This window comes from Bubalus bubalis, chromosome 14, assembly GCF_019923935.1.
Source record: "Bubalus bubalis isolate 160015118507 breed Murrah chromosome 14, NDDB_SH_1, whole genome shotgun sequence".
In the NCBI taxonomy this organism is placed as follows: domain Eukaryota; kingdom Metazoa; phylum Chordata; class Mammalia; order Artiodactyla; family Bovidae; genus Bubalus; species Bubalus bubalis.
In genome coordinates this window covers 48,360,445-48,386,557 of record NC_059170.1, presented here as the reverse complement: position 1 = coordinate 48,386,557, position 26,113 = coordinate 48,360,445, and the positions used below count along the sequence as shown (strand labels likewise).

Here is a 26,113-nt window from a genome sequence, read left to right as displayed (position 1 = left end):
AGTACTCAGGCCTTTCTGCTCTGGGAGGTCTGCTGGGCTAACCCATAATAAAAATAATACTTAAAAAGTATTGAGCCCTTGCTGTGAGCTAGAGTTCTTGTGAGGCACTTGAGTGCCCATCACAGTCCCGTGGATAACACTATTATCAGATTTGAAGATGAGACAGGTAGGCTAGGAGGGTCCAAGTCACTCACTAGGCTGCAGAGGTGGGGCTGGAGCTGAGGTCTGCCCACCACCTCCAAGCAGGAAGCAACCTCTGGGGAGTGGGAGAGTTGACACAACCAGGATCAAAACCTGGATCCCTCCTTCCCCAGCCGGTCCTCTTCCTGTTACATGGTGCTAAAGGCACTCTATATTTTGGATTATTAAACTTTAAGCAGCTTATAAACCCACTCCGTTTTGCTCACCCTGCAGCTGGGAGTGATTAGCTTAGTACGTGCCCTCCAGTCGGCACACAGAGTACAGGGGGCCCAGCTTTGCTCTCTCCAGCTCCGTCTCCTCCTGCAGCATCTCAATCTGGGTGCCCATCAGAGGTACAGGTTTACAGGTTAACGCTGATGCCCTCTGCAGATGAGGTAAATAAGAGTCTGGGGTAGGGCGGGGGCAGACACAAATGTTTTCCTCAAAGCTCCAGGTAAGCCCCTGGCAGTTAGGGTTGGGAACCATGGACTGAGGCGTCAAGGTGTAAGTCCTGAAAGTGGCTGTGGAAATGGCACATCATCTCAGTCCTGTATGCGTCTCAGTCAGCATTGCAGAGGGAGAGATGGGTCCACATCAATTGTTTTATGTAACACTTAGCACAGGGCCACGCACTGGGAATCTATCTGTTTTGGATGCTAATCAGCTCAGTTGCTCAGTTATGTCTGACTCATTGTGAACCCATGGACTATAGTCTGCCAGGCTCCTCCATCCATGGGATTTTCCAGGCAAGAATACTGGATGGGGTTGCTATTTCCTCCTTCAGGGGAACTTCCTGACCCAGGGATTGAACGTACATCTCCTGACTCTCAATTTTCTTTTCATTTGTAAAGTACCAAAATTTAGCAGGTGCAAAAATTCCACCTGCTAATGCAGGAGATACAGGAGACTCAGGTTTGATTCCTGGGTCAGGAAGATCCCCTCAGTCATGTCCGACTCTTTGCGACTCCATGGACTGCAGCACACCAGGCTTCACTGTCTATCACCAACTCCCGGAGCTTGCTCAAGCTCATGTTCATCAAGTTGGTGATGCCATCCAACCATCTCATCCTCTGTCATCCCCTTCTCCTCCTGCCTAATCAAACTAATCAAACTGATCACATGGGCCACAGCCTTGTCTAACTCATTGAAACTATGAGCCATGCCATGTAGGGCCACCCAAGACGGCTGGGTCATAGTGGAGAGTTCTGACAAAACATGGTCCACTGGAGAAGGGAATGGCAAACCACTTCAGTATTGCTGCCTTGAGAACCCCATGAACAGTATGAAAAGAGCCACAGTCTTATAGCGTCACAAAGAGTCTGACACGACTGAGCATATACATAGTTGATGTTAGTTCCAGGTGTATAACAAATGGATTCAGTTATACATACATATGTATATGTATATATATATATTCTTTTTCAGATTCTCTTCCATTATAGATTATTACAAGATATTGAGTATAGTTCCCTGTGCTATATAGCATATTGTTATTGTTTATCTATTTCATATATATTAATAATTGTGAGTATCTCTTAGTCCCAAGCTCCTAATTTCTCCCTCGCTCTCTTTCCCCTTTGGTAATCATAAATTGTGATTGTATGATTTCTACCCCTTTTCGCCCTGTTTTTTTTTTCAACTTTTTTTTTATTTAACTATTTTTTAAACTATTTTTCAAAAGCAGTAACCTTGGTTTATAACATTGTATACCTTTCATGGGTATAGCATTATATTTCTACTGTATACACTATGGCATGCTCAACACCAAAAGTTTAGTTTCCATCTCCCCTGTCTGCTTGGATGACTGGGTTCAGCTCCTCAGGTCCAGGGATTGGTGCTAAGCCTTCTGAGGGAAATGGCTTCTTGAGGACCCAGGATGAGGCCAGGAAGGTGGGGGTACTTGATGTTCTTCTCCCAATGAGGAGACTAGGACCTAAGAGGCAGAGGAAGGCCTGTCCCCGGCAGGGTCCCTTTGAGTCTCTCTCTGGAAATTTAAGGCCTTGACCTCACATTAGAATTAATGAGGAGTTAAAAAAAGAAACCTTCAGGGAGCCTGATTAACACAAACGAGCCAAACTTGGGCATCAGTATTAAAAAAAAATACCTCCCAGGGATGCTCCTGTTCCGTGAGGGTTGAGGACCACTGCTCTGGCGCAGACTCTAAGCCCGCCCACAGGACCCCAGGCTGTCCTTCCTCTGGGGGCTCCTCCTCCTCCTCCCCCTCCTGTGGGTCACTGGAGCTGGGATCAAAGGGCTCCTCAGGACTGCTTTTTCGGCAAAGCATCCTGTGTTAGTCCTCCTGGTAGGGCCACGAGAAGTTCCAAAGTCCACAGAAAAATCCCAGCTCCTGAAAGATTCTCCTCATATCTGTCAGCTCCCTGCTGCCTGCACAGAACATTACTATGGGAGGCTTTTCTTTCTTTCTTCTTTTTTTAATTCCAAGTTCCTGGCAGCCACTAAAAGTTCTCAAAGGCAGAAGCTGACTTTGATAGACTGTCAGTGGAGTTGAAAATTGCAACTTTTAACAATTTTCAAAACCCTCACTTTTCTGTTCTGTCTTTTGCTTTGGATATGAGTGTTAGTTGCTCAGTCATGTCTGACTGATTGCAACCCCATGGACTGTAGCCCAGATCTCTTCAAGAAAATTAGGGTTACCAAGGGAACATTTCATGCAAATATGGGCTCAATAAAGGACAGAAATGGTATGGACCTAGCAGAAGCAGAAGGTATTAAGAAGAGGTGGCAAGAATACACAGAAGAACTGTACAAAAAAGAGCTTCACGACCCAGATAATCACGATGGTGTGATCACTCACCTAGAGCCAGACATCCTGGAATGTGAAGTCAAGTGGGCCTTAGAAAGCAACACTACGAACAAAGCTAGTGGAGGTAATGGAATTCCAGTTGAGCTATTTCAAATCCTGAAAGATGATGCTGTGAAAGTGCTGCACTCAATATGCCAGCAAATTTGGAAAACTCAGCAGTGGCCACAGGACTGGAAAAGGTCAGTTTTTATTCCAATCCCAAAGAAAGGCAATGCCAAAGAATGCTCAAACTATTGCACAATTGCACTCATCTCACACGCTAGTAAAGTAATGCTCAAAATTCTCCAAGCCAGGCTTCAACAATACGTGAACCGTGAACTTCTAGATGTTCAAGCTGGTTTTAGAAAAGGCAGAGGAAGCAGAGATCAAATTGCAAACATCCATTGGATCATTGAAAAAGCAAGAGAGTTCTAGAAAAACATCTATTTCTGCTTTATTGACTATGCCAAAGCCTTTGACTGTGTGGATCACAATAAACTGTGGAAAATTCTGAAAGAGATGGGAATACCAGACCACCTGACCTGCCTCTTGAGAAACCTATATGCAGGTCAGGAGGCAACAGTTAGAACTGGACATAGAACAACAGACTGGTTCCAAATAGGAAAAGGAGTACGTCAATGTATATTGTATGTATATTGTATGTATATTGTCACCTTGCCTATTGAACTTCTATGCAGAGTACATCCTGAGAAACGCTGGGCTGGAAGAAGCACAAGCTGGAATCAAGATTGCTGGAAGAAATATCAATAACCTCAGATATGCAGATGACATCACCCTTATGGCAGAAAGTGAAGAGGAACTAAAAAGCCTCTCAATGAAAGTGAAAGAAACATTCAGAAAACAAAGATCATGGCATCTGGTCCCATCACTTCATGGCAAATAGATGGGGAAACAGTGGAAACATTGTCAGACTTTATTTTTGGGGGGCTCCAAAATCACTGCAGATGGTGATTGCAGCTATGAAATTAAAAGATGCTTACTCCTTGGAAGGAAAGTTATGACCAACCTAGATAGCATATTCAAAAGCAGAGACATTACTTTGCCAACAAAGGCCCATCTAGTCAAGACTATAGTTTTTCCAGTGGTCATGTATGGATGTTAGAGTTGGACTGTGAAGAAAGCTGAGTGCCAAATAATTGCTGCTTTTGAACTGTGGTGTTGGAGAAGACTCTTGAGAGTCCCTTGGACTGCAAGGAGATCCAACCAGTCCATTCTGAAGGAGATCAGCCCTGGGTGTTCTTTGGAAGGAATGATGCTGAGGCTGAAACTCCAATACTTTGGCCACCTCATGGGAAGAGTTGACTCATTGGCAAAGACTCTGATGCTGGGAGGGATTGGGGGCAGGAGGAGAAGGGGACGATAGAGGATGAGATGGCTGGATGGAATCACCAACTCGATGCACATGAGTCTGGGTGAACTCTGGGAGTTGGTGATGGACAGGGAGGCCTGGCGTGCTGCGATTCACCGGGTCGCAAAAAGTCGGACATGACTGAGCGACTGAACTGAATTGGACTGTAGCCCACCAGGCTCCTCTGTCTGTGGGATTGTCCATTAAGAATACTGGAGTGGGTTGCCATTTCCTTCTCTGGGGGAATCTTCCTGACCCAGGAATTGAACCTGGGACTCCTGCACTGCAGGCAAATTCTTTACCATCTTTGCCTTTCTTTGGACAGCCTGCTGGATACGCACAGTGCACTTCATGGGCCTGCGTGCCACCCGCCCCACCCCTCCTCCAACCCCTAGAAGTTAATGCAGCACCTGACACTGTGTCCCTCTCTACCATCACAGCCTGGCAATTTAAAAACTCTCATTGTCCTGGTTCTGTCTACTCCCTGGCTCAGCCCTTTGGCCTGACTCCACTGCCCGGGTCAAAAGTGTGGCCTCAGGGCCCAAGACAGGAGCCGCAGTGCCCAGAGGCTGTGCCCACATCGCCTCGCTCTCCCCCTTTCCCCTTCTCCACTTCCTCCTCCAAAACCAGCCCTTCCTCTGTAAAGATAAGGCTCTCTTCTCAATTTTTGCATCCCCTTCCCTTGATTCCCATTTCCCTTTCTTCCTAATGCAGGCGGCCCTTTGTGAAGGGAGGGGGCGTGGGTTTTGCACAAATATTTAATCTTTTCTAATCTGCCCTCTGCACTGCCTGTCAGTTCCCGGGGCTGAAACCGCTCTGTTTGCTTTAGCTGGTAACAGGATACTGTTTTGAAAACTGATGCAGAAGTCCGATTACTTATGAATCCTGGCTTTATTTTGCATGAATGCTTTTCAAGGCCAACTATAGATTTATTTTTTCTTCCCTGCCAAGAATTATGCTGCCAGTGGGGGCGTGGTAGTGGGCGGGTGGGGCAGCCCAGAGATGCCTTTAACTTTTCACCCTGTGGGCTGGAAATCCAGCAGGGCAGCACAGACCTGGTGAAACAAACTTGGCCTCTGTGTCGCTGGCAGGTTCCGTCAGAGAAGATCTCCCCCTCTCCCTCCAGGAAATGCCATTGTTTCACCCAAAATGTAATTCCACCTACTGAATTGTCTGCAGTCCCTGTTAGAAATCACCTGTTCAACATACTGAAGAAAGAACAGTGTATCAGTAGAAATAGAATAAGAATAAAGGAAGCCCTTTAGGGAAGCCCTGGTCGCTCAGCGATAAAGAATCTGCCTGCCAATGCAGGAGGTACAGGTTTGATCCCTGGGTTGGGAAGATCCCCTGGAGAAGGAAATGGCAACCCACTCCAGTATTCTTGCCTGGGGAATCCCGTGGACAGAAAAGCCTGGTGGACTACAGTCCCGGGGTCACGAAAGAGTCAGATCTGACTTAGGGACTAAACAACAACAAACTGATTTTTATTAAAAGGGTGGTTTGTGCCGTGTGCTTCTAAGTGTGAAAATATAAGTTGCTCAGTTGTGTCCAACTCTTTGCAACCCCATGGACTGTAGCCCGGCAGGCTCCTCTGTCCGTGGGTTTCTTCAGGCAAGAATACTGGAGTGGGTTGCCATTTCCTTCTCCAGGAGATCTTCCCAACCCAGGGATCGAACCCAGGTCTCCCACATTGCAGGCAGATTCTCTACTATCTGAACCACCAGGGAACCCCTATGTGCTTCTAACATTGTAGCTAATCCCCACCACAGCTGTGTATGTCAGATATTATTCCCACTTCACAGGAGGTGAAACAGCATGGTAACAGCATGGTTGGGTTTTACAGAACAGCACCCACTTTAAATCTTTTCTCTCAATGTCAGACCAAATGGCCTAACATATATAATTGTATGGAAAATGTGACCCGATATCATATTTTTCTGTTGAAGTCACCCCAAAAGTGGTCAAGGAGTCTGTGGAAGCATAGACCTCATAAAATTATGGACTGAGCACTTTTGGTGAAGTTTGGAGGAGAATAAGCAGTGGGGAAAGAAAGAGCCATTTGCAAAAACTGGCCTAGAATCCAGACCTGAAAATGCTCCTGGTTAACCCAAACCTGCAGTAATAAGGGAAAGAGGAAATGAATTATGGGACAGCACAGTCACTATGGTGCTGTGCTCATGGATCACAGATATTTTAGAAAATATTAATTGGGGGAAACCTTGGAGCATAGTAAGTGAAAAGCGTGGCCCACAAAAATAAAGCTCCATAATTCCAACTTTATAAAAAATAGAAAAAAAAAGGAAAGAAAGCCAGAAGCATTAATGGTAGTTATCATTAAATAGTTATCATTGAGGAGAATGTTTTGAAGAATAGTTTCTATATGTTGAATAATGAGTATGTGTACTTGCGAAAACCAGAGATCACCCAATAAAGGGACCATAAGCCAGGGAAGGCAAATACCACAGTTCAACGCTCATGGTTTCATTTGGGTTGTCAAGAAAGTACAACCCCTCAACAAGGAGGTCTCGTGGTAAAAATTGTTCAAGTTGCAGCCTCGTGTAAGGAAATATATTCTTTGTCTTTCTGCCCCTTCCCTTCTCCAGTGAGACTGTTCATTACCACCTGGCCTTCTGACCTTTCTGCCGTTACAGAAGGATCAACTGACACGGATGCTGTGTCTCTGTGATTCAGATGGTTTGCATGTGCCTCTTTTCCCCAATCTCCTGAACTGTAGAAATAACTGGATATGAGGCAGAAAGAAAACGAGGCAAAGAGATGGTCACCTAGCCAAGCCACCATGCTGTGTAGCTGCCTTGAGGTCCCTAGAGGAAGCTCATTGCAGTCCAGAAACTCTGCTACAGTTGGGGTGCCCATGCATTCCCCTGCACTCCCAGGCACTGGCTCTTTTGGAAGCTGGTTGTGTGAATTTCCATCCAGGACATCGTAGCCCATCAGGAACTCCTAGCAACCTGACCCTCCATGGAGCGGCTGCCCTGGATGACAGTGAAGTCTGTCATGCTTTCTCAGGCCATGTCTACTCTTCAACTGAAAGAAATGATTTTCATGTTTTAGATTTTTTTTTTTTTGATGTCGTTGTTAGGAGAAACTGAAAATCTATTTCCAAGTGCCTTAGAAAATGTAGAAGGTAATATAGATCTTAGTTGTTTATGTTAATATAATTTTGTTAAATAAAGATAATTAGGGAATAGGAGTGACGGCTTCCTTGGTGGCTCAGATGGTAAAGAATCCGCCTGCAATGTGGGAGAACTTGGGTTCGATCCCTGGATCAGGAAGATTCCCTGGAGAAGGGCATGGCAACCCACTCCAGTATTCTTGCCTGGAGAATTCCATGGACAGAGGAGCATGGCGGGCTACAATCCACGGAGTTGCAAAGAGTCAGACACAACCAATTGAATTTCACTTTTAGAAACTATAAAAGGGAATATAGATCTTAGTTCTTTATTTTAATATAATTTTATTAAACAAAGATAATTAGGGAACAGGAGTAATATTTTCCTCTTGAATTTCAGAGGGCATTGATTGTGGAAAATTATCCAAGACCATGCATTTTTTATCCTAAATTATTATTTATGGAAACACTAAATGAAACACTGGAGAGAAACAGTAGGTTTGCATGCTTAGAACACTTATGACTTTTGCACAGAGGTCAGTCAAAGTGTAGGGCCAGCCAGTTTCCCTTCATTTTGGATTTCAAAACACTTTTTTTGTTGTTAAAAAAAATTTCCTCTAGTCTTTGAATGACTGGCACCTGGTTCCATGCCCACCTAAGTCGTTAACATGGTACCACTGTTTTTAACAATGCAGGAGATTTGGCCAAGAATGGGTACTGTGAGGTGGATGAATGACAATAATAATGAAAAATACATATTTATGGACTTTTACAAGGACTGATTATTAATTTAGTAGAGCTTAATGGACTCTCAATTTTGTAGCTTGTCTTCAGTCCTGTTAAAGAATTGTTTTTTTGATTCTTACATCAGAAGTTTCAAAAGCTTTTTTCCCCCTATGCCTTGTAATGCCTATTAAATTGTCACAGGATTATGTTTGTTTAGACATATATAAAAGTTTATTTGTTTGGCAAGTAGCATTCAGATTTTTTAAAGCCTATTCCTGTGAGAAAAGCCTGTGGATGTGAAATGAGCCAATAGTAAAACCCAGGCAGCTGGCAATGAGAGAGTGTTTATGGGTTACTTTGGTACTATCATAAAACCCATCGACCTGACTAGTGAGGACTTCCTTCCAACCGGGCAACATATTTCCAAGCATAACCATTTTTCCAACAAACCTCAAGTTAGTGCATTCTCAAGGTCAGATTGCATTCAACTTGACCCTAAAGTTCTAACAAGACAGCCCAACCACTTCTAACTCTAGCCAGGACAGAGAATGGACAAGACAAAACTCAGCATAACAGAGCTGCCCAAAAGAGAAACCATCTCTGCATGGAGCAGAAAGCATCCTGGGAATATCTTTGGGATCTGGGCTCCTCAGCCCACAATTCCAGGTAATGAAGTATCTTTTAGATAAGTCAGTTTCCAGACCAAACTAATAAAATCTGAAGGTCTAAGTCTAGAAACAATCTTGTTCTGAGGATGTAAGTGTTTTTGATAGTGATAGTGAAAGTTTCTAAGTCGTGTTCGACTCTTTACAATCCCATGGACTCTGCCCATGGGGATTCTCCAGGCAAGAATACTGGAGTGGGTTGCCATGCCCTCCTCCAGGGGTTCTTCTCAACCCAGGGATCGAACCCAGGTCTCCTGCATTGCAGGTGGATTCTTTACTGTTTGAGCCACCAGGGTTTTTGATAGATTAAACTTAAATGGATGTTGGAATACAAGGGGAACACTGGAGCTAAGAGCTGCAACTTCAGTGTTTGGTCCCATTAGAATGTCTCTCACAACTGCCTGGAGGAAGTGGGAACATTCTCTCCAGGAGAGTTGAGCTGAGAAAGGGCTATACATCCAATGACGAGGAGAAGGACTCAATGCTCCAGGCCAGAGGTCAGCAAACTATTGTCATTCCTCTAGTGTTCCCCTGGACCCGGGAATTGTATTTTTAAAATATGCAGCCATAAAGAAGAGAAGTTTGTTCCTCATAGGACTAGAACATTTTATAGGTGACTTTTCAAGTCTTAACCTTGTGCTATTATGACATCATTGGAACTGAGTCAGGGTGAAGTCAAGACATTTAAACGGAAATATTTATTTCCTTAAAAATATAGCTTAACTTTCGCTCTCCAACTTTGAGAAGGACCATCAGGAGGATGGAGGAGAAGATGACATGACCACTCTCACTAGGGCCAGTCATAAAGCATCCTTGGTACTGTCCAGTTCATGAAACCTCGCATCCCTTTTTCCATTCAGACAGGTCTCTGCCCTCACAGTTCTTCTTCCAGCCTTGCCTGGGGAGGAGAGGGAAGAAGGAACAACAGAGCAAAGTGTGACAGCCCAAATGCTCTGAGGCTCAAAAACCATAGACAAGTAACCCACTTAACCAGCAGTGCCCAGCATTTAGTGTCATTTGTTTCTGGTCCCGATCCAAGTCCTGATCTAAAGACGCCATCTTTTTTGCCTTTAGACTTCCCTCTCCCTGGTTTTCTCCTAGTCTATATGAGCCTCAGCAACAAGCAAACAACTTTTATAAGGATGGGGCGTTTAGTTAAACACCCACAGCTCTTAAAATTTGGGTTCTGCAAGTGAGTGACCCGATCAGCAACATTCACAAGAAAACACAGCTGCAGAGAGCCAGTGGGCACTGGCTAAGCCATAGCTCACACACAACCTGGGGAAGTTTCCTGTCCATTTCTCATGTAACCGACATGGTTATTTTCCTCTCACTGCCACTGACTTCTCAAATCATATCCAAATTTAGAGCAAGCTCGAGCTTTTTCTTCTGGTGTATTGTCTTCACTGATGCTTTCCAGTTCACATGAGAAAACAGCCCTCTCTTCATTGTTTGGAACATCTTGATGTGAAAAGCAATTGCAAATAATTCTGACTCCCTAACCCTCTACTCCCCATACTAATCCCAGGTTCACTGCATACCCACACAGCAATGGAGGATGGCATAGATGAGGTCAAGTGGAAATTGCTGGACCACTCTGCAGAGGGGAACTTGTTCCCATCTCCTGCAGCTTTGATGAACACACACACTAAGGGTTTCACCCATGCCAGCTTGTCTCCCAAGGAAAGACTCTTACCAGTAGTTCATGCCATCCGTTTCTTTAACAATTTTCTTGGCACAGATAATTGCATCCGTGAGGTCATCAGTCATCAAGGCTATAAGAGAGAGCAGTAGAGGGTTAGCTGAGAATTTGCTGTTGGAGGAGGGGAAGCCCAAATCAGATTTTCTTCACTTTTCTCACTGCATTTTGGAGCAGGAGGGTTGGAAGAACTATGAGCTGTCTCCTTTTTGTTGTTGTTGTTCCACTTCTTCACAAAGAAAGGATTGTTTTTGTTTCTAGGCCATCCACATCTTGAAGTTTAGGACTCTTTGATAGAGGAATAGACCAGCCCTGAAAGGCTTTTGGAAGTGTGTTTAGGGAAAACATAATAGGAAAAAAAAATTTTTTTTGGAAATGTGTTTAGGTAAAACACAATAGGAAAATGTTTCTGTCCTAAAGAAACATAAAAGCTGGACAGGACAGTAGTGTTTTCTTGACTCATGTTAATTTGGCATGTAAGATCTCCTTATAGGTAATGATTAAACTTCCATTTATTGTAGCTTTCTGTTTTGTGCATTAAACTTTTTTTTTATACCCAAAGTATTTTTCACATGAAGAAAACTTTAAGCTTTATGTGAAACCTTTGCCTTTATTACTTTTTCTATGGTTTTCAGACATAACAAATCTTTCAACTGAAAATGTATTAATTCATACCACTTGACCAGAAGTGACCTCAAAATCCTTCTCAACACGAATATGACAGGAAAAGGCAAATAAACAAAAAAGCCCAACGTCATTTCTGTTTCAGGTTGCGTTCTCCAGAAGTAGATGTGGAGGTGAGTTTGGGGTGCAAGGTGTTTTTGTTAGGGATCCACACCTGTAGAAGAATGGGTGGAAGCAGCAGTGGGCAGGGGAGACTGTAGCTGCGATCTGCAGAGGATGTTCTGCTAGACCTGCACACAGAGAGCAAGGCTCCCACTGGGGGTGAAGCGGGTTGCTAGTCTGGAGATGCCGTGCACAGGTCGGTGGGAAGGGTGGGTGCTGCAGGCCCAGGCTGTGCGATTCATGGAGAGTGTTTGTCAACGTCCCACTTTGTTCTACCATTTTGTTGCACAAGTGAGATGTTTTGCAAATGCAAAAAAAACAAACAACAACAAGTTTCATGGAAGCTTGAATTTCTTTAGGAAAATATGTTAAAGGGGTAGGGGGTGGGGGAATAAAGAACCTGGTTCTGGGCTAAAATGTGGAAACACAGTGAAATCACCACAGTGGGGCAGCAAAGGGGCAGAAATGAGCCCAGGGAGCACGTATGTACAAGGACCTGAGCCAACAGTGGCTTCTGCTCAGTGTTCAAATAGACAATTCTGTTCAATCACACATGGATAAGGAGAGGGTTCTGTTGAATATCAAACATCATTCAAGGGACTCTTTTATTCTCCCCCATCCAACAACAGAAAACAGCAACAATCTACACAAAAAAGAACCAATTCTTTTTGGTGGCGTTCTACTGCAAAACCCCAAAATTTACATCTCCTTGTCCTTTCTGAAGTAGCAACAGCCAACTCAGATACCAGGCTGGTAGGAGAAACAGAGATTAATATAGGTGGGCTATACTAGGTATAGAAGGCAATGACTGCTTCCTTAAAGTCTGTTTTAATAAGGACTAAGTTATTGGAGGGAAACAAAAATGGCTATTATATTATTATATGCATGTGTGTGTGTATACATAGATATATTTATATCTCTATATAAAAAATACTATATCCAAATAATTTGGGGAAGGTTAACAGCAATTTGAGGCACATGGTCTGGTCTGGGATTGAGAAGAGGACTAGCTTCAGTAGATGGGCATGAAGTGCGTGTATTTTGTACACACATGAGATGCCACCTATGTTGCACACACACCCCAATGCTAGCTTGTTTCCAGGTTTCCATGACGGATAGCCCTACTTCTGTAATCCATGGGACGGAATGACATTGTCCCTATTTATAGCCTCTCTGGACTGAGGCTGGGGGAAGACAGTCATGGAGGGTGATTAGGATATAAAACCAACATCCTGTTTTCTATTTTAAAGCTTTCCCTAAAAATCCCAAGCTCTTTTTATGAGAAAACAGATATGAGTGATCCTTCACCTCTAACTATAAGCCATCTAACATTTTAATTTCTGAGAATCCACTGTTGTCTTGCAAATAAATATACATTTAGCCCACATTTCAATAATTGTTCTGTTGGACAATATTCAGTTAGTAAACTGCACATAAAGTCAAGCTTGGCCATGATGCACTAGAGATTTTCTCTCCTACTGTAACAGCTAGACAGCTAGACAATAGGGAATGCAGAATCTTTGAGGGATAGAAACCAGATGAGGTGAGCCTTGGGATTGCTGTGACTTTCTGCCCAGAGGCACTTTCCAGACCACAAAGGTAGAATCCTGGCAGGCTATGGCAATCTAAGTAGAGATCAGAGGCCAAGACAGTTGGAATTTGTGGAGAGGGGTCCCTGTGAGGAAGGAGCCACCCAGGAGTGTGCCAGAACTCTGCAGAGAGAGACCTCTGAGTCTTTGACTGAAAAACTCCATGAGAGTAATCCGAAAACTGCTACCAGAAACCTCAACAACTGCAGGGCTCACGTGGGGAGATGTGATCTGTTACTGGCCAGAGGAGAGAGACTTTGCTGAGCCCTGGTTTATTCAAGAGATGCTATAGATAAATACCTTGACAGTAAGGCTGCACAAGCCCTCCCATAAAGACTACTCTAGAATGTCCCAGACCAGAATTAACTACTTGCCAAGATGAACTTCAATAATCCTTAAAGGAACACAGCATAATCCAGACACTCAGCAATGTAATATACATGCAGTCTAGTATCCAGTAAAAAATTGATCAAATGTACAAAAATGTATAAAAACATAATTCACAGCCAGGAGAAAGACCTAGAAATGACAGAGATGATTGAATTAGATAAGAAATTTAAAACAGTGCTTATAAATATGTTTATTGATAACAATGACTTATAGGAAAACATCAATCAAATGAAAGAAATAATATAATTACCTGGCATTGAAAAAATACAATATCTGAAATTAAACATTCAATTGCTGAATTTAATAGATCAGGCACTGCACAAAAATGATCAGAGATCTTGAACATAAAATGATTGAAAATAAAACACAGAAAGGGAAAAGGTCTGAAAAAAAAGAAGAGTCTCGGTGATCAATGTGAATACAAAAATGATCTAGCATATGTGTTATTAGACTCTTAGAAGGAGAAAGTTTAAACATTATTCACTCAGGGATCCAAAATTTTAGTGAATATCAAGCAAAATAAACATGAAAAAATAGGCATTTGTGATCAAACTGCTAGATATTGTTGATGAAGAAATTGTAAAAGGGGATGGAGAAAAAGGACATGATACATATAGGGAACTCAAGTGAGAAAATCACTGATTTCTCATAATAAACAAGTCAAGCGGAAGATAAAGGACATATTTAGTAAGCTGAGAGAAAAATATCTGTCAGCTTGAAAGTGAAAGTGAAGTCGCTCAGTCGTGTCCATGGACTGAAGCCTACCAGGCTCCTCCGTCTATGGGATTTTCCAGGCAATAATACTGGAGTGGGGTGCCATTTCTTTCTCCATCTGTCAGCTTAGAGTTTTATATATGTAGAAAATATCCCTTACAGAAGATAATGCAATATAGACATTTTCAGACGCACAAAAGCAGAAAGATGCTTCCTAGAAGAATTCTACTCCACGAAATTGTTCAAGGATGGTCTTTAGGCTGAAAGGAAATAGCCCTTAACTGTGTGTCCAAAGGAAGGCACCAAAGCTATAGAGAATGTTGTAATTGGTAAATGGGTGTGTGCTCAGTCGTATCTGACTCTTGTGACCCCATGGACTGTGGCATGCCAGGATCCTCTGTTCATGGAATTTTCCAGGCAAGAATGCTGGAGTGGGTTACCATTTCCTTCTCCAGGGCATCTTCCCAACCCAGGGATAGAATCTGAGCCTCTTGCATTGGCAGGTGGATTCTTTACCACTGAACCACCTGGAAAGCACCAAATGATAAATATTGTATGGTAAATATAAAGAGATCCTTCTTATCTGAACATTTTACTTAAAAGATAGTCATTAAAAGCAAAAATAATAAAAAACATACTGTGTCTATACATGTTGTGAGGTGTAGAGCATGCATGTAATGTATGTAGAAATACATACACCACGCTTCCCTGGTGGCTCAATGGTAAAGAATCCGCCTGCCAATGCAAGAGACATGGGTTTAATTGCTGGTCTGGGAATATCCCACATGCTTTGGAGTAACCAAGCCCATGTGCCACAGCTACTGAACCTGTGTTCCAGAGCCTGGGGACCACAACTTCTGAGCCCATGACTACAACTACGGAACCCCATTAGCCCTAGAGCCCATGCTCCGAAACAAGAGAAGCCACCACAATGAGAAGCCTGAGCATAACTAGAGAGCAACCTCTGTTTGCTGCCACTAGAGAAAAAGACCACACAGCAACAAAGACCCAGCACAGCCAAAAATAAATAAATAAAATTATTTTTTAAAAGCATTGTGAAGTGTATAACATGTGGAAGTAAAAAGGACGACAACTTAGCACAGAAGACATGATGGGGAAAATTGAACCACAATAGTATAAAATTCTTATGCAGCAGATCCTTGAAAAACATTGGTTTGGATTTTTTTTTCAATGAATATATTGGAAACATTTTTTTTGAGATTTGTGACAGTTTGAAAACACTTGTAAACCACATAGCCTAGAAATATCAAAAATTAATAGTTAGATATGTCATAAATGCATAAAATATATGTAGGCACTCAGTTTAGTTCAGTCGCTTAGTTGTGTCCAACTCTTTATGACCCCATGGACTGCAGCACGCCTAGGCTTCCCTGTCCATCACCAACTTCCAGAGCTTGCTCAGACTCATGTGCATTGAGTTGGTGATGCCATCCAAACATCTCATCCTCTGTTGTTCCCTTCTCTTGTGTAGGCACTAGTCTATCCTTAATAGGTACAAGGTGAGTGATTATTTAATATAAAATTAGCAATGTGTAAGCTTCCTTGGGCTTCCCTAGTGGCTCAGACGATAAAGAATCTGCCTGCAGTGCTGGAGACCTGGGTTCAGTCCCTGGGTTGGGAAGATCCCCTGGGGAAGGGAACAGCTACCCACTCCAGTATCCTTGCCTGGAGAGTCCCATGGACAGAGAAGTCTGGAGAGCTACAGTCCATGGGGTCACAAAGAGTCAGACACAACTGAGCAACTTTCACTTTAGCTCCCTTCCTGTTTTATAACTTTGCCTTCAGAGAATTATATCACCGTACAGTATGTGTCTCTTTCTCTCATTTAAAAATGCAACAATGCTTCCAATACTTTATTATGAGTATGACTGCAATACTGCATGCCATAAAAATTTCTAACCATTTATTAGAGTATAGGCTGGGCTATTGTGAGGCAATTGTATTGACGGCACTAGGCGATCATAAAGTGATCATATTGCTGCTTCTTGGTTATTAATGCATGAATCATTATACCTATAAATATGAATTCCTTTTTCACATTATCTTTTCATTTTAGTAATGAAAAGATAGTAATAGATAGTCCAGTGTTAGTAATATATATAACATCTACAGTGTTTTGTATCATCTAAAACATCTAAAACAAAATTGATGTGGGTACTGACAGATAATTCATCTTACAAACAGGTGATATAAGCTTACAGAATCAATACATATGATAGAGTAAATGTATTTTCTCTTCCTTATCATTTTCTTAATAATGTTTTTTTTCTCTAGCTTACTCTATTGTAAGAATACAGTATATGATACATATACAAAATATGTGTTAATCATCTGTTTACGCTGTTGGTAAGGGTTCTAGTCAATGGTAGGCTTTAGTAATACCTTGTTCAAGTGTCCACTTTATTATATGTGAAGTGGTATAATGTTATTTGGAGGTAGAAAGGGATGCATATTGTAAACCCTAGAAGATATGCTAAAACTAAAACAGAAATAAAGTTAATAAGGGCTTTCCTGGTGGCTCAGATGGTAGAGAATCAATCTGCAATGAAGGAGATCCAAGTTTGATCCCTGGATTTGGAAGATCCCCTGGAGAAGGGAATGGCTACCCACACCAGAATTCTTGCCTGGGAAATCTCATGGACAGAGGGGCCTGGAGGGCTACAGTCCATGGGGTCTCAAAGAGTCAGACACAACTGAGAGACTAATTAAGCATGCACACATATACTTAAAAAGCCAGTAATAGAAATAAAATCAAATACTGGAAAATATTCACTTAATCCAAAAGTCAGGAAAAATAAACCAAGAGTAGATGGATAGATGGAACAAATAGGAAACAAATAACAACATGGTGGATTTTAAAGTAATCATATCAGCAATTACATTGAATATAAATAATCTAAATCAAAGTTCAGCACAAACTATGGCCCACAGACCCACCCTCCATTTTTGTACATAAAGTTTTATTAGAACACAATGATGCCTATTCATTTCTATACTGTCTGTGGCTGCTTTTGTGCTGTATGACAAGTTGAATAATTACAAAAGAGACTATATGGCTCACAAAACATAAAATATTTATTATCTATTCCTTTCAGAAAAAGTTCCCTGATCTAAACATTCCTGTGAAAAAGCAGAGATTGTTGGACAAGCTCTAAAAGCAGCATTCAATTATATGCTGTCTATAAGAAATTCATTCTAAATTAAATATACCAAAGATATTAATAATAGTTTTTTTTCATTTGAAGTTTTCATTTTGCTGTATAATCTCTGCTTTCAACAAATTACTTTTATCTGGTTTTTGTTGTTGGTGATGGTCTCATTTTCTCATGCCAGTGACAGCCTATGAAGTCTAGTCATTGGCAGACTTCTAGTTAGCTGCACTTATTTAAGAGAAGTATGCTAAAAAAAAAAAAAAAAAAGCTGATTAGGAATCCAGTAGAGAGGTGGGGATTTTCAATTGTGCATCTCACCGAGGGAGATCTAGCTAATTTGTTCACTGGGAAGCCCCCACTCAGAATCTAGTTTTCCTTTTCCTCTCTCTGGATTCCCCAAACTAGGGTCTTCTCTTCTGGAAAGACTAGGCTGGCTGCCATCATTCAGGGATCAGAGTGGAGGGAGGTGACTGGAACTACAGGAACTTGACTCCCTCTTAGGATGGAGCTCTCACACTCAAAGGTTGGTGAGGTCCCTCAGTGAGAGAATTTCTACCTATTTTGTCCAAGAGAGAGAGCTCCAGTAACTTGCCAGGGTTGGGAGGAACAGTCAATAGATGAATGGAATCAGGAGATGAGTCAGCTGCTGTTTAACTGACTTTCCAATTAATCATACCGTTTTTAGCCTGCCTTCACCCCAGTTTCTGGAAGTAGCTGATGTTGCTGATTTCTGAGCTCTTTTGGGATCCTGTGGTTGCTTTTTGGCTTTCCCACGGTCAGCTTAGGATTCAGATTTCTCTGATTGCTAAATTAGTCACCATTAGTCCTCTCACTTTCAGCTTGGAACAATACTTATACATCCGACTGCCATATTTAACTGGAAGACTCTAGTGGCAAGCTCATAGGGTATGCTAATGAGATTAACCAGGAAGGGGAGGGTTTTAAAAAGTCTTATTTGTATAAAAGTGAAGGTATTGAATGTTTTAGCCTGGGAGATAAGATTTGGAGATGAGAAGTACCTCCTAATCATCATTTTCAAACATTTGATAAGTTGAAGGCAAAAGGAGAAGGGGGCAGCAGAAGATAAGATGGTTAGATGGCATCACCAACTCAATGGGCATGCATTTGAGCAAACTGCAGGAGATAGTGGAGGACAGAGGAAACAGGCATGCTACAGTCCATGGGGTCACAAAGAGTCGGACAAAACTAAGCAACTGAACAACAACAATGTACAAAACAGAGAAAATTGGTTTTTAATAAATCCAGAAGGAGAAACCAGCATTAATGGGAGAACACTATGAGGAGATGGATTTTGGCTCAACAAAAGAATGTTCTAAAATAAAGGCTGACCAAAAATTGAGTGGTTGGCCCCAGGAGGTAGTGAGCATTCCACAGTAAAGTAGGGGCAGGGGCTACTAATTTATTAGGTAAATTAACACAGTGTGCGGTCATTCATACATTCACACTTGGTTACTGATTATCTTGTGCATGTCTATGAGAAATTAAAAGTTTATTTCCTGCTCTTAAGGAATTTGCTGGAGAATATTTTATGGCTCCTTGTCTTCAGTCTTTTGACCTTCCCTCCATTGATTTAGTCAATGAATATTTCTTGAGCTCCAATGGCTAGGGAGCATTCTAGGCATTGAGAATGCATCAGTGATTGAACTAGAACTCCTGCCCTCATGGGGTTTGCATTCTACAGGTGAGCAAACAAGACCGTCACTTACTTTGCTTCATCCTTCTACTGCTGTCTCTTGCATGTTCTTCTCTATACTGCCAGCCATGACCATCATTCTGGTCTGTTTATTTCTCACCTCAACAATTGGAGGGGCAATTAAATTGTCTCTTCTTTAATCTCTCTCATATCCAGCTTGCATATTCATTTTTCTGAAGCAATGCCACTGACCCATTCTGATTTCCTAGTGCGGGCAGAAATCAGTGCACTCTCCTCAGCTTGGGTTCCAGGGCCCTTCATGGTCAGGTAGTCATCAAACTTTCCAACCACATATCCTGTTATATTTTATGCACGTTTTTGCTTTTTTGTTCTCCTTAACTGGAATAACACTTCTCTATCCTTGAATTTCCAAATCTTATCTATCTTCCAAATATTAAATAAAATATCATGATGTCTATAAAGCTTCCCATGACTTTATTAATAACATCTCTTTCCTCTGAAGCTCACACCTGTTTATAGTCATTTATATAACTTTGTATAAGCATTCTTCCTTAACACCAGAATTCATGTCTGAAGAGTCCTGCTATGCTCAATTCTATGCCCACATATATTTCCTGAGTGATTAAAGAGAAAGACTTAGAAATAAATTCTAGCATCATTTCTACTGTTGAAGAAGTGCTGTGTGAAGTGAATTTGTCTCATTCTGTATAAAGAAGTTTCAACTGCATCTTTTGAGTGGATTGCTTATGGAAATCAGCTAGCAAACAGCTTTCTCCTTCTTAACGAACATATTTAACCTCTCTATGCATGAAAGTGTAGTCAGGTCGTTTGTCCAGGCCCCTGTTTTTGTGGTGGGCTTCATAAAACCCACCCTGGATGGAATAAACCATCTTTGGACAAGTTGGCCACAAGGTTGTGAGTGCCACTTTGGGGAACTCTTGAATAATTTATAATAATTTATTTACAGACCCACTTGCACATCTGAACTTCCAAATTTTGGTTAAAGCAGAAGATGGGTAGATAGTCCATGGTCAGCTTTCCTGTCTGTTCCTAAGGATGATATTTGCGGAATCAAAAGCCTACCTGAGCAGGCCACATGACAGCGGTTTTTCTCTTGTAGCTTTGTACTTCTGCACCACGTGTCACTGTTTATCTGAAAGATGCCATAGTCGGTGCTTCCGTCCTCCAGCTGGGTCTGAGCCGTGGTGTTGTAGTGGCTCTCATAGTAGGCCATGCAGATCCCTAGAGGGGAAAAAAAGCCAGGAGTGTCAATAAAAGAAATTCATCGTTTCCTCCTATCTGCTCTTAGGGGAGAGTTCCCTTATAGGTATTACACCAATGCTTTGCTCCTGACACGCCCTGGGGAGTGTCAGGGCAGGTAGCACACCTGAGAGGCACAGGCTGGGCAGGGTGGCACACCTAGTCAGCGGCTGACCCTGGACCAGACGAAGTATCAGGTCTGCTCCTTGCAATGCCAGCAAGAGGGAGCTGTTTTCTCCTTCCCTTGCTGATGTCAATCATACAGGATTCCAGGAGTGAGGACAGGAGGGGCAGGGAGGGGGAGGGAAGCTCTGGAGAGCAGTCGGGGAGGACATGTGAATAGCCAGCAGCCGCTGGTGGGGCAGAGCAAGGACAGGCTGGAAGCCAACAGAAGTGGATATGGGAGGGGTCTTTGACATCTCAAGGAAGAGTTAAAGGGCAGGAAGAGAACAGGAAGGGAGAAATCTCACAGTTTCCAAGGCTAAAGCCTCGGTAATTGTCCAGGCTGGCCCTCGAAAATATTTTTGCCAGTTTACACCGAGTGTAGATTTTGGGCTCAACGACTGTGACCAGGCAGCCCATCAGGGCCAAAATACCAGCAGCCTTCATCCCCAGGCCTGTTGAAGGCAGAACCTGTCAAGAATAAGAGACCACATCAGACAACCCTGCTTGATTCCCAAGGAAGTTTCTGGCCAACAAGAACTTCCAAATCTGCCAGCCTGAATGTGTCCTGTCACTTGTAAACACTGAGAACCAGCATCAGGGAAAACCCAAGTGCCAACAGTACATAGTACAGGGAAGGAATGATTGCAGGCTCTCTAAAACTTTCTACATGGTTGTGCGTGCGTGTTCAGTTACTTCAGTTGCATCCAACTCTGTGACCCCATGGACAGTAGCCCACCAGGCTCCTCTGTCCAAGGGATTCTCCGGTCAAGAATACTGAAGTGGGTTGCCATGCCCTCTTCCAGGGGATCTTACCAACCCAGGTATCAAACCCGAGTCTCTAAGTTTCCTGCATTGGCAGGCAGATTCTTTACCGCTAGTGACACCTGGGAAGCCATTCATTCTACATGCTCAGTTCAGTTCAGTCGCTCAGTCGTGTCCGACTCTTCGCAACCCCATGAATCGCAGCACGCCAGGCCTCCCTGTCCATCACCAACTCCCAGAGTTCACTCAGACTCACGTCCATTGAGTCAGTGATGCCATCCAGCCACCTCATCCTCTGTCGTCCCCTTCTCCTCCTGCCCCCAATCCCTCCCAGCATCAGAGTCTTTTCCAATGAGTCAACTCTTCGCATGAGGTGGCCAAAGTACTGGAGTTTCAGCTTTAGCATCATTCCTTCCAGAGAAATCCCAGGGCTGATCTCCTTCAGAATGGACTGGTTGGATCTCCTTGCAGTCCAAGGGACTCTCAAGAGTCTTCTCCAACACCACAGTTCAAAGGCATCAATTCTTCGGTGCTCAGCCTTCTTCACAGTCCAACTCTCACATTTTACATGCTACTTTCTAGTAAATGCCAAGCTCCCGGGACCTGGCAAGGAAGGGAATCAACCTTCCTTTACTGATGTCCAGAAAGAATCCACAGAGAGTAACACATTTCTCGGATTCCCCATTAACTCTATGACTAGAAATAACCAGAGTACAATGAGGTAAGCATCACCTGCACACGTGGAATCAGACATCTCGGTTTCAACCAGAGATGGATATACATGGGTCTTCATAGACAACCTTAAGATTTATTGTTGGGAGGGAGGAGGGTTCAGGATGGGGAGCACATGTATACCTGTGGCGGATTCGTTTTGATGTTTGGCAAAACTAATACAGTGTTTGAGGTTTAAAAATAAAATAAAATTAAAAAAAAAGAGACTATAGAAAAAAAAAGATTTATTGTTGGGAGTTTATTGAAGGGAGAAGATTTTTTTAGAAGACAAGAAATGTTTTATTTTTTATCTTTATTTTTAAAAAACCTTTTAATTTTACATTGGAGTATAGCCGACTACCGGGCTTCCCTGATGGCTCGGACAAAGAATCCACCTGCAATGTGGGAGACCTGGGTTTTATCTCTGGGTTGGGAAGATCCCCTGGAGGAGGGCATGGCAACCCACTCCAGTATTCTTGCCTGGAGAATTTCATGGACAGAGGAGCCTGAGGGCTACAGTCCATGGGGTCACAAAGAGTCAGACGTGGCTGAGCGACTAAGCACAGCACAGCACATAGCTGATTAACAATATTGTGATAGTTTCAGGTGGACAGCAAAGGGACTCAGCGATACATATACATGTATCCATTCTGAAGGTAGAATATTTAGCACCTTATCTTTCCTCTTTTTTTTCCATAACTCATTATCTCCTTTTTCTCTTGATACTTTTCCAAACATGGGAATGTTGCTTCAAAAATATCAGTGTTATATTGCAAATGCAATATAATATTTTTCTGGGTTCTTCCATCACTGTTTCATGGGTCCCCCGAAAAGCTTGGTATCAATGGCAAGCAAGAAGGGGACAAATGACGATTAGTCAAAAGAGGAGAAAGTGCTGGTGGTGGGAGGACATAAAGGGACTCCCACCTAATCATTTGAAAAGTAAGTAGGATCAAAAGATCCATGCCTTGCTGGCTACTGGTTTTCCAGAAGTGATTCTTCTTCCAAAGAAATCTGTCTTCCCCAAATAGGTCGACCTTGCTGAGATGAGGGTGGAGTGACATCTCTGGTAACTGCTCCTGATTCTGAACCTGACATTCATACATACTTTCATCCAATATCATTTTCTTCACCTGCCTAGACATTTCTAGAGTTGTTCATTTCTCCTCATGGAGCTAAGTTTCCCAGTTGAGAGGAGAGGCTAAGAACAAGGCTGAATATTCAGCAAGAGGGGAATCATGATGGGGGCTTTAAGATAACTGACCAATAAGGTGACTACATGCCAGATGGGGTGTCTAGATACATACTGGTGAGTAGCAAGGGTCAGTAAAATAGGTCTGCTTTTTGTAAGTAAAGTTTTATTAGGACACAACCATACCCATCTAGTAATATATTGTATACAGCTGCTTTTTACAGTTGAGTGTTGTGTTGGAAATTGTATAGACCATAAAGTCTAAAATATTCAGTATCTGGACCTTTATAGCAAAGCCCCCTGATGTATAGCTGGGAACTATACCCTAGCACTGCGCCAGGCACCGAGAGGGAGACCAATGAGGTATATAACACAGAGTTTACAAATCCAGTTGGTTTCTATCCCTTATCTTTAGACTCTCACTGGTCTCAAGCAAATCAAAATAAAACAAAAGCCCGCAGCTGTGGTGGCCCCAAGTACAACATTCTACATCCTTCAAGCTGGGTGTTGCCATTGTTGATTCTTTGGGACAGATGGCTTCACTACAGTGATTTTAGTCAGTCAGTCAGTTCAGTAGCTAGCAGGCCAGGCCTCCCTGGCCATCACCAACTCCCAGAGTCTACCCAAACTCATGTCCATCAAGTCGGTGATGCCATCCAACCATCTCATCCTCTGTCATCCCCTTCTCCTCCTGCCTTCAATCTTTCCCACATCAGGTCTTTTCAGATGAGTCAGCTCTTTGCATCAGGTGGCCAAAATTTTGGAGTTTCAGCTTCAACATCAGTCCTTCAATGAACATCCAAGACTGATTTCCTTTAGGATGGACTGGTTGGATCTCCTTGCAGTCCAAGGGACTCTCAAGAGTCTTCTCCAACACCACAGTTCAAAAGCATCAATTCTTCTGTGCTCAGCTTTCTTTATAGTCCAACTCTCACATCCATACATGACTAGCCTTGACTAGACGGACCATTGCTGACAAAGTAATGTCTCTGCTTTTTAATATGCTGTCTAGGTTGGTCATAACTTTCCTTCCAAGGAGTGTCTTTTAATTTCATGGCTGCAGTCACCATCTGCAGTGATTTTGGAGCCCCCCAAAATAAAGTCTGACACTGTTTCCACTGTTTCCCCGTCTATTTGCCATGAAGTGATGGGACCAGATGCCATGATCTTCGTTTTCTGAATGTTGAGCTTTAAGCCAACTTTTTCGCTCTCCTCTTTCATGTTCATCAAGAGGCTCTTTAGTTCTTCTTCACTTTCTGCCATAAGGGTGATGTCATCTGCATATCTGAGGTTATTGATATTTCTCCTGGCAATCTTGATTCCAGCTTGTGCTTCATCCAGCCCAGCATTTCTCATGATGTACTCTGCATATAAGTTAAATAAGCAGGGTGACAATATACAGCCTTGATGTATTCCTTTTACTATTTAGAACCAGTCTAGAGTGATTTCAGTTCAGTTCAGTTCAGCTGCTCAGTCGTGTCTGGCTCTTTGCGACCCCATGAATCACAGCACACCAGGCCTCCCTGTCCATCACCAACTCCTGGAGTCTACTCAAACTTACGTCCATCGAGTCGGTGATGGCATCCAGCCATCTCATCCTCTGTCGTTCCCTTCTCCTCCTGCCCCCAATCCCTCCCAGCATCAGAGTCTTTTGCAATGAGTCAACTCTTTGCATGAGGTAGCCAAAGTACTGGAGTTTCAGCTTTAGCATCATTCTTTCCAAAGAACACCCAGGACTGATCTCCTTTAGAATGGACTGGTTGGATCTCCTTGCAGTCCAAGGGACTCTCAAGAGTCTTCTCCAACACCACAGTTCAAAAGCATCAATTCTTTGGCACTCAGCTTTCTTCACAGTCCAACTCTCAAATACATAAATGACTACTGGAAAAACCATAGCCTTGACTAGACAGACCTTTGTTGGCAAAGTAATTTCTCTGCTTTTGAATATGCTATCTAGGTTGGTCATAACTTTCCTTCCAAGGAGTAAGCGTCTTTTAATTTCATGGCTGCAATCACCATCTGCAGTGATTTTGGAGCCCAAAAAAATAAAGTGTGACACTGTTTCCACTGTTTCCCCATCTATTTGCCATGAAGTGATGGGACCAGATGCCATGATCTTCATTTTCTGAATGTTGAGCTTTAAGCCAACTTTTTCACTCTCCTCTTTCACTTTCATCAAGAGGCTTTTTAGTTCCTCTCACTTTCTGCCATAAGGGTGGTATCATCTGCATATCTGAGGTTATTGCTATTTCTCCCAGCAATCTTGATTCCAGCTTGTGCTTCTTAGGTCTTATTAAAAGGGTACCTGCTCCAGAGACATGCCTCAGGTGCTTCTGGAGGAGAAACACCGCTCTACTTACCTAATCAGTGATTAGGAGCTCACACAAGCTTCCCGCATCCCACGAAGCCATTCTGGTCCTGACCAGGCACAAGTGATCTTGGCCAAACCGAGGACCTTTCTGTAGAGCTTTAGAGAAAGAAGAATTCTTAGCTCTTTTGTTTCCAACTCTCAAGAGATTCTAGAATTCTATTTCTTGGGACTTATAACTACATTTAGGGACAAGCTACTTCTTTTTCTTCTTCTTCCTCACTTCTCAACTCCACTGAGGAGCTTGTTTCTAAAATAACAGCCTCCAAACTTTATCATAAATCCCATCAGTAAAGAAAATTAATTGTGTTTCTCCTGTAGGTATACACTGAATTATAAACCATACTCAAGTCCTTCTGTACTAATATGTTGTATAAATTATAAGCACTACCAAACTAGAATTTTAAAAAGGATGTGACAGACATGAAATTAACATTCAAAAGTTGTATTAACAGTACAAAGTGTCTTTTCTCTAATTGAATTACTATAATTAATAAAATATTTTTAGTAAGATCAGAATGATTGAATGAGATTAATTAGCTTTGAAAACTTTGGTTTAGTGCTCTGTGGATCAATAATTAAAGGGCTAGTTTTAAGATCCACTTATTTCCATTCTCAGATTTAAAGGATATTTGAAATTAATTCTCATTATGATATGCAGATCTAAGGAAAAAAAGTTCTTGTTGGTTGCACATAATTATCATTACATTCTTTTCTTAAATTCTATATGCCAATTTATCAAAGAGTTTTGTTGAA

At 42.4% G+C, this 26,113-nt stretch overlaps 1 protein-coding gene and 1 long non-coding RNA gene across 2 annotated transcripts in view; one reads left to right on the top strand and one right to left on the bottom strand.

The window, feature by feature from the left end:
- Positions 1-26,113, top strand: part of LOC112578822 — a 126,458-nt gene that overhangs the window by 73,733 nt on the left and 26,612 nt on the right. The gene's annotated exons all lie outside the window — the stretch shown is intronic.
- Positions 9,636-25,444, bottom strand: LOC102401702 (lysozyme-like protein 1). Its single transcript, XM_025264258.2, has 5 exons — positions 25,350-25,444; positions 20,630-20,792; positions 19,983-20,141; positions 10,570-10,648; positions 9,636-9,771 (listed from the first exon to the last, which is right to left on the bottom strand). The coding sequence occupies exons 2-5, from the start codon at positions 20,766-20,768 to the stop codon at positions 9,702-9,704; spliced, it is 447 nt and encodes a 148-aa protein (XP_025120043.1). The 5' UTR covers positions 20,769-20,792; positions 25,350-25,444; the 3' UTR covers positions 9,636-9,701.

Bases quoted from the DNA above. Each gene is read 5' to 3' on its own strand.
- LOC102401702 (XM_025264258.2), bottom strand. From the start codon at position 20,768: ATGAAGGCTGCTGGTATTTTGGCCCTGATGGGCTGCCTGGTCACAGTC. The intron at 10,649-19,982 runs GTAGGCTTTTGA...TCTCTCTTATAG, and splicing joins CTGTCATGTGGCCTGCTCAG to CCTTGATGACTGATGACCTC. The intron at 9,772-10,569 runs GTAAGAGTCTTT...TCTCCTCCCCAG, and splicing joins ACGGATGGCATGAACTACTG to GCAAGGCTGGAAGAAGAACT.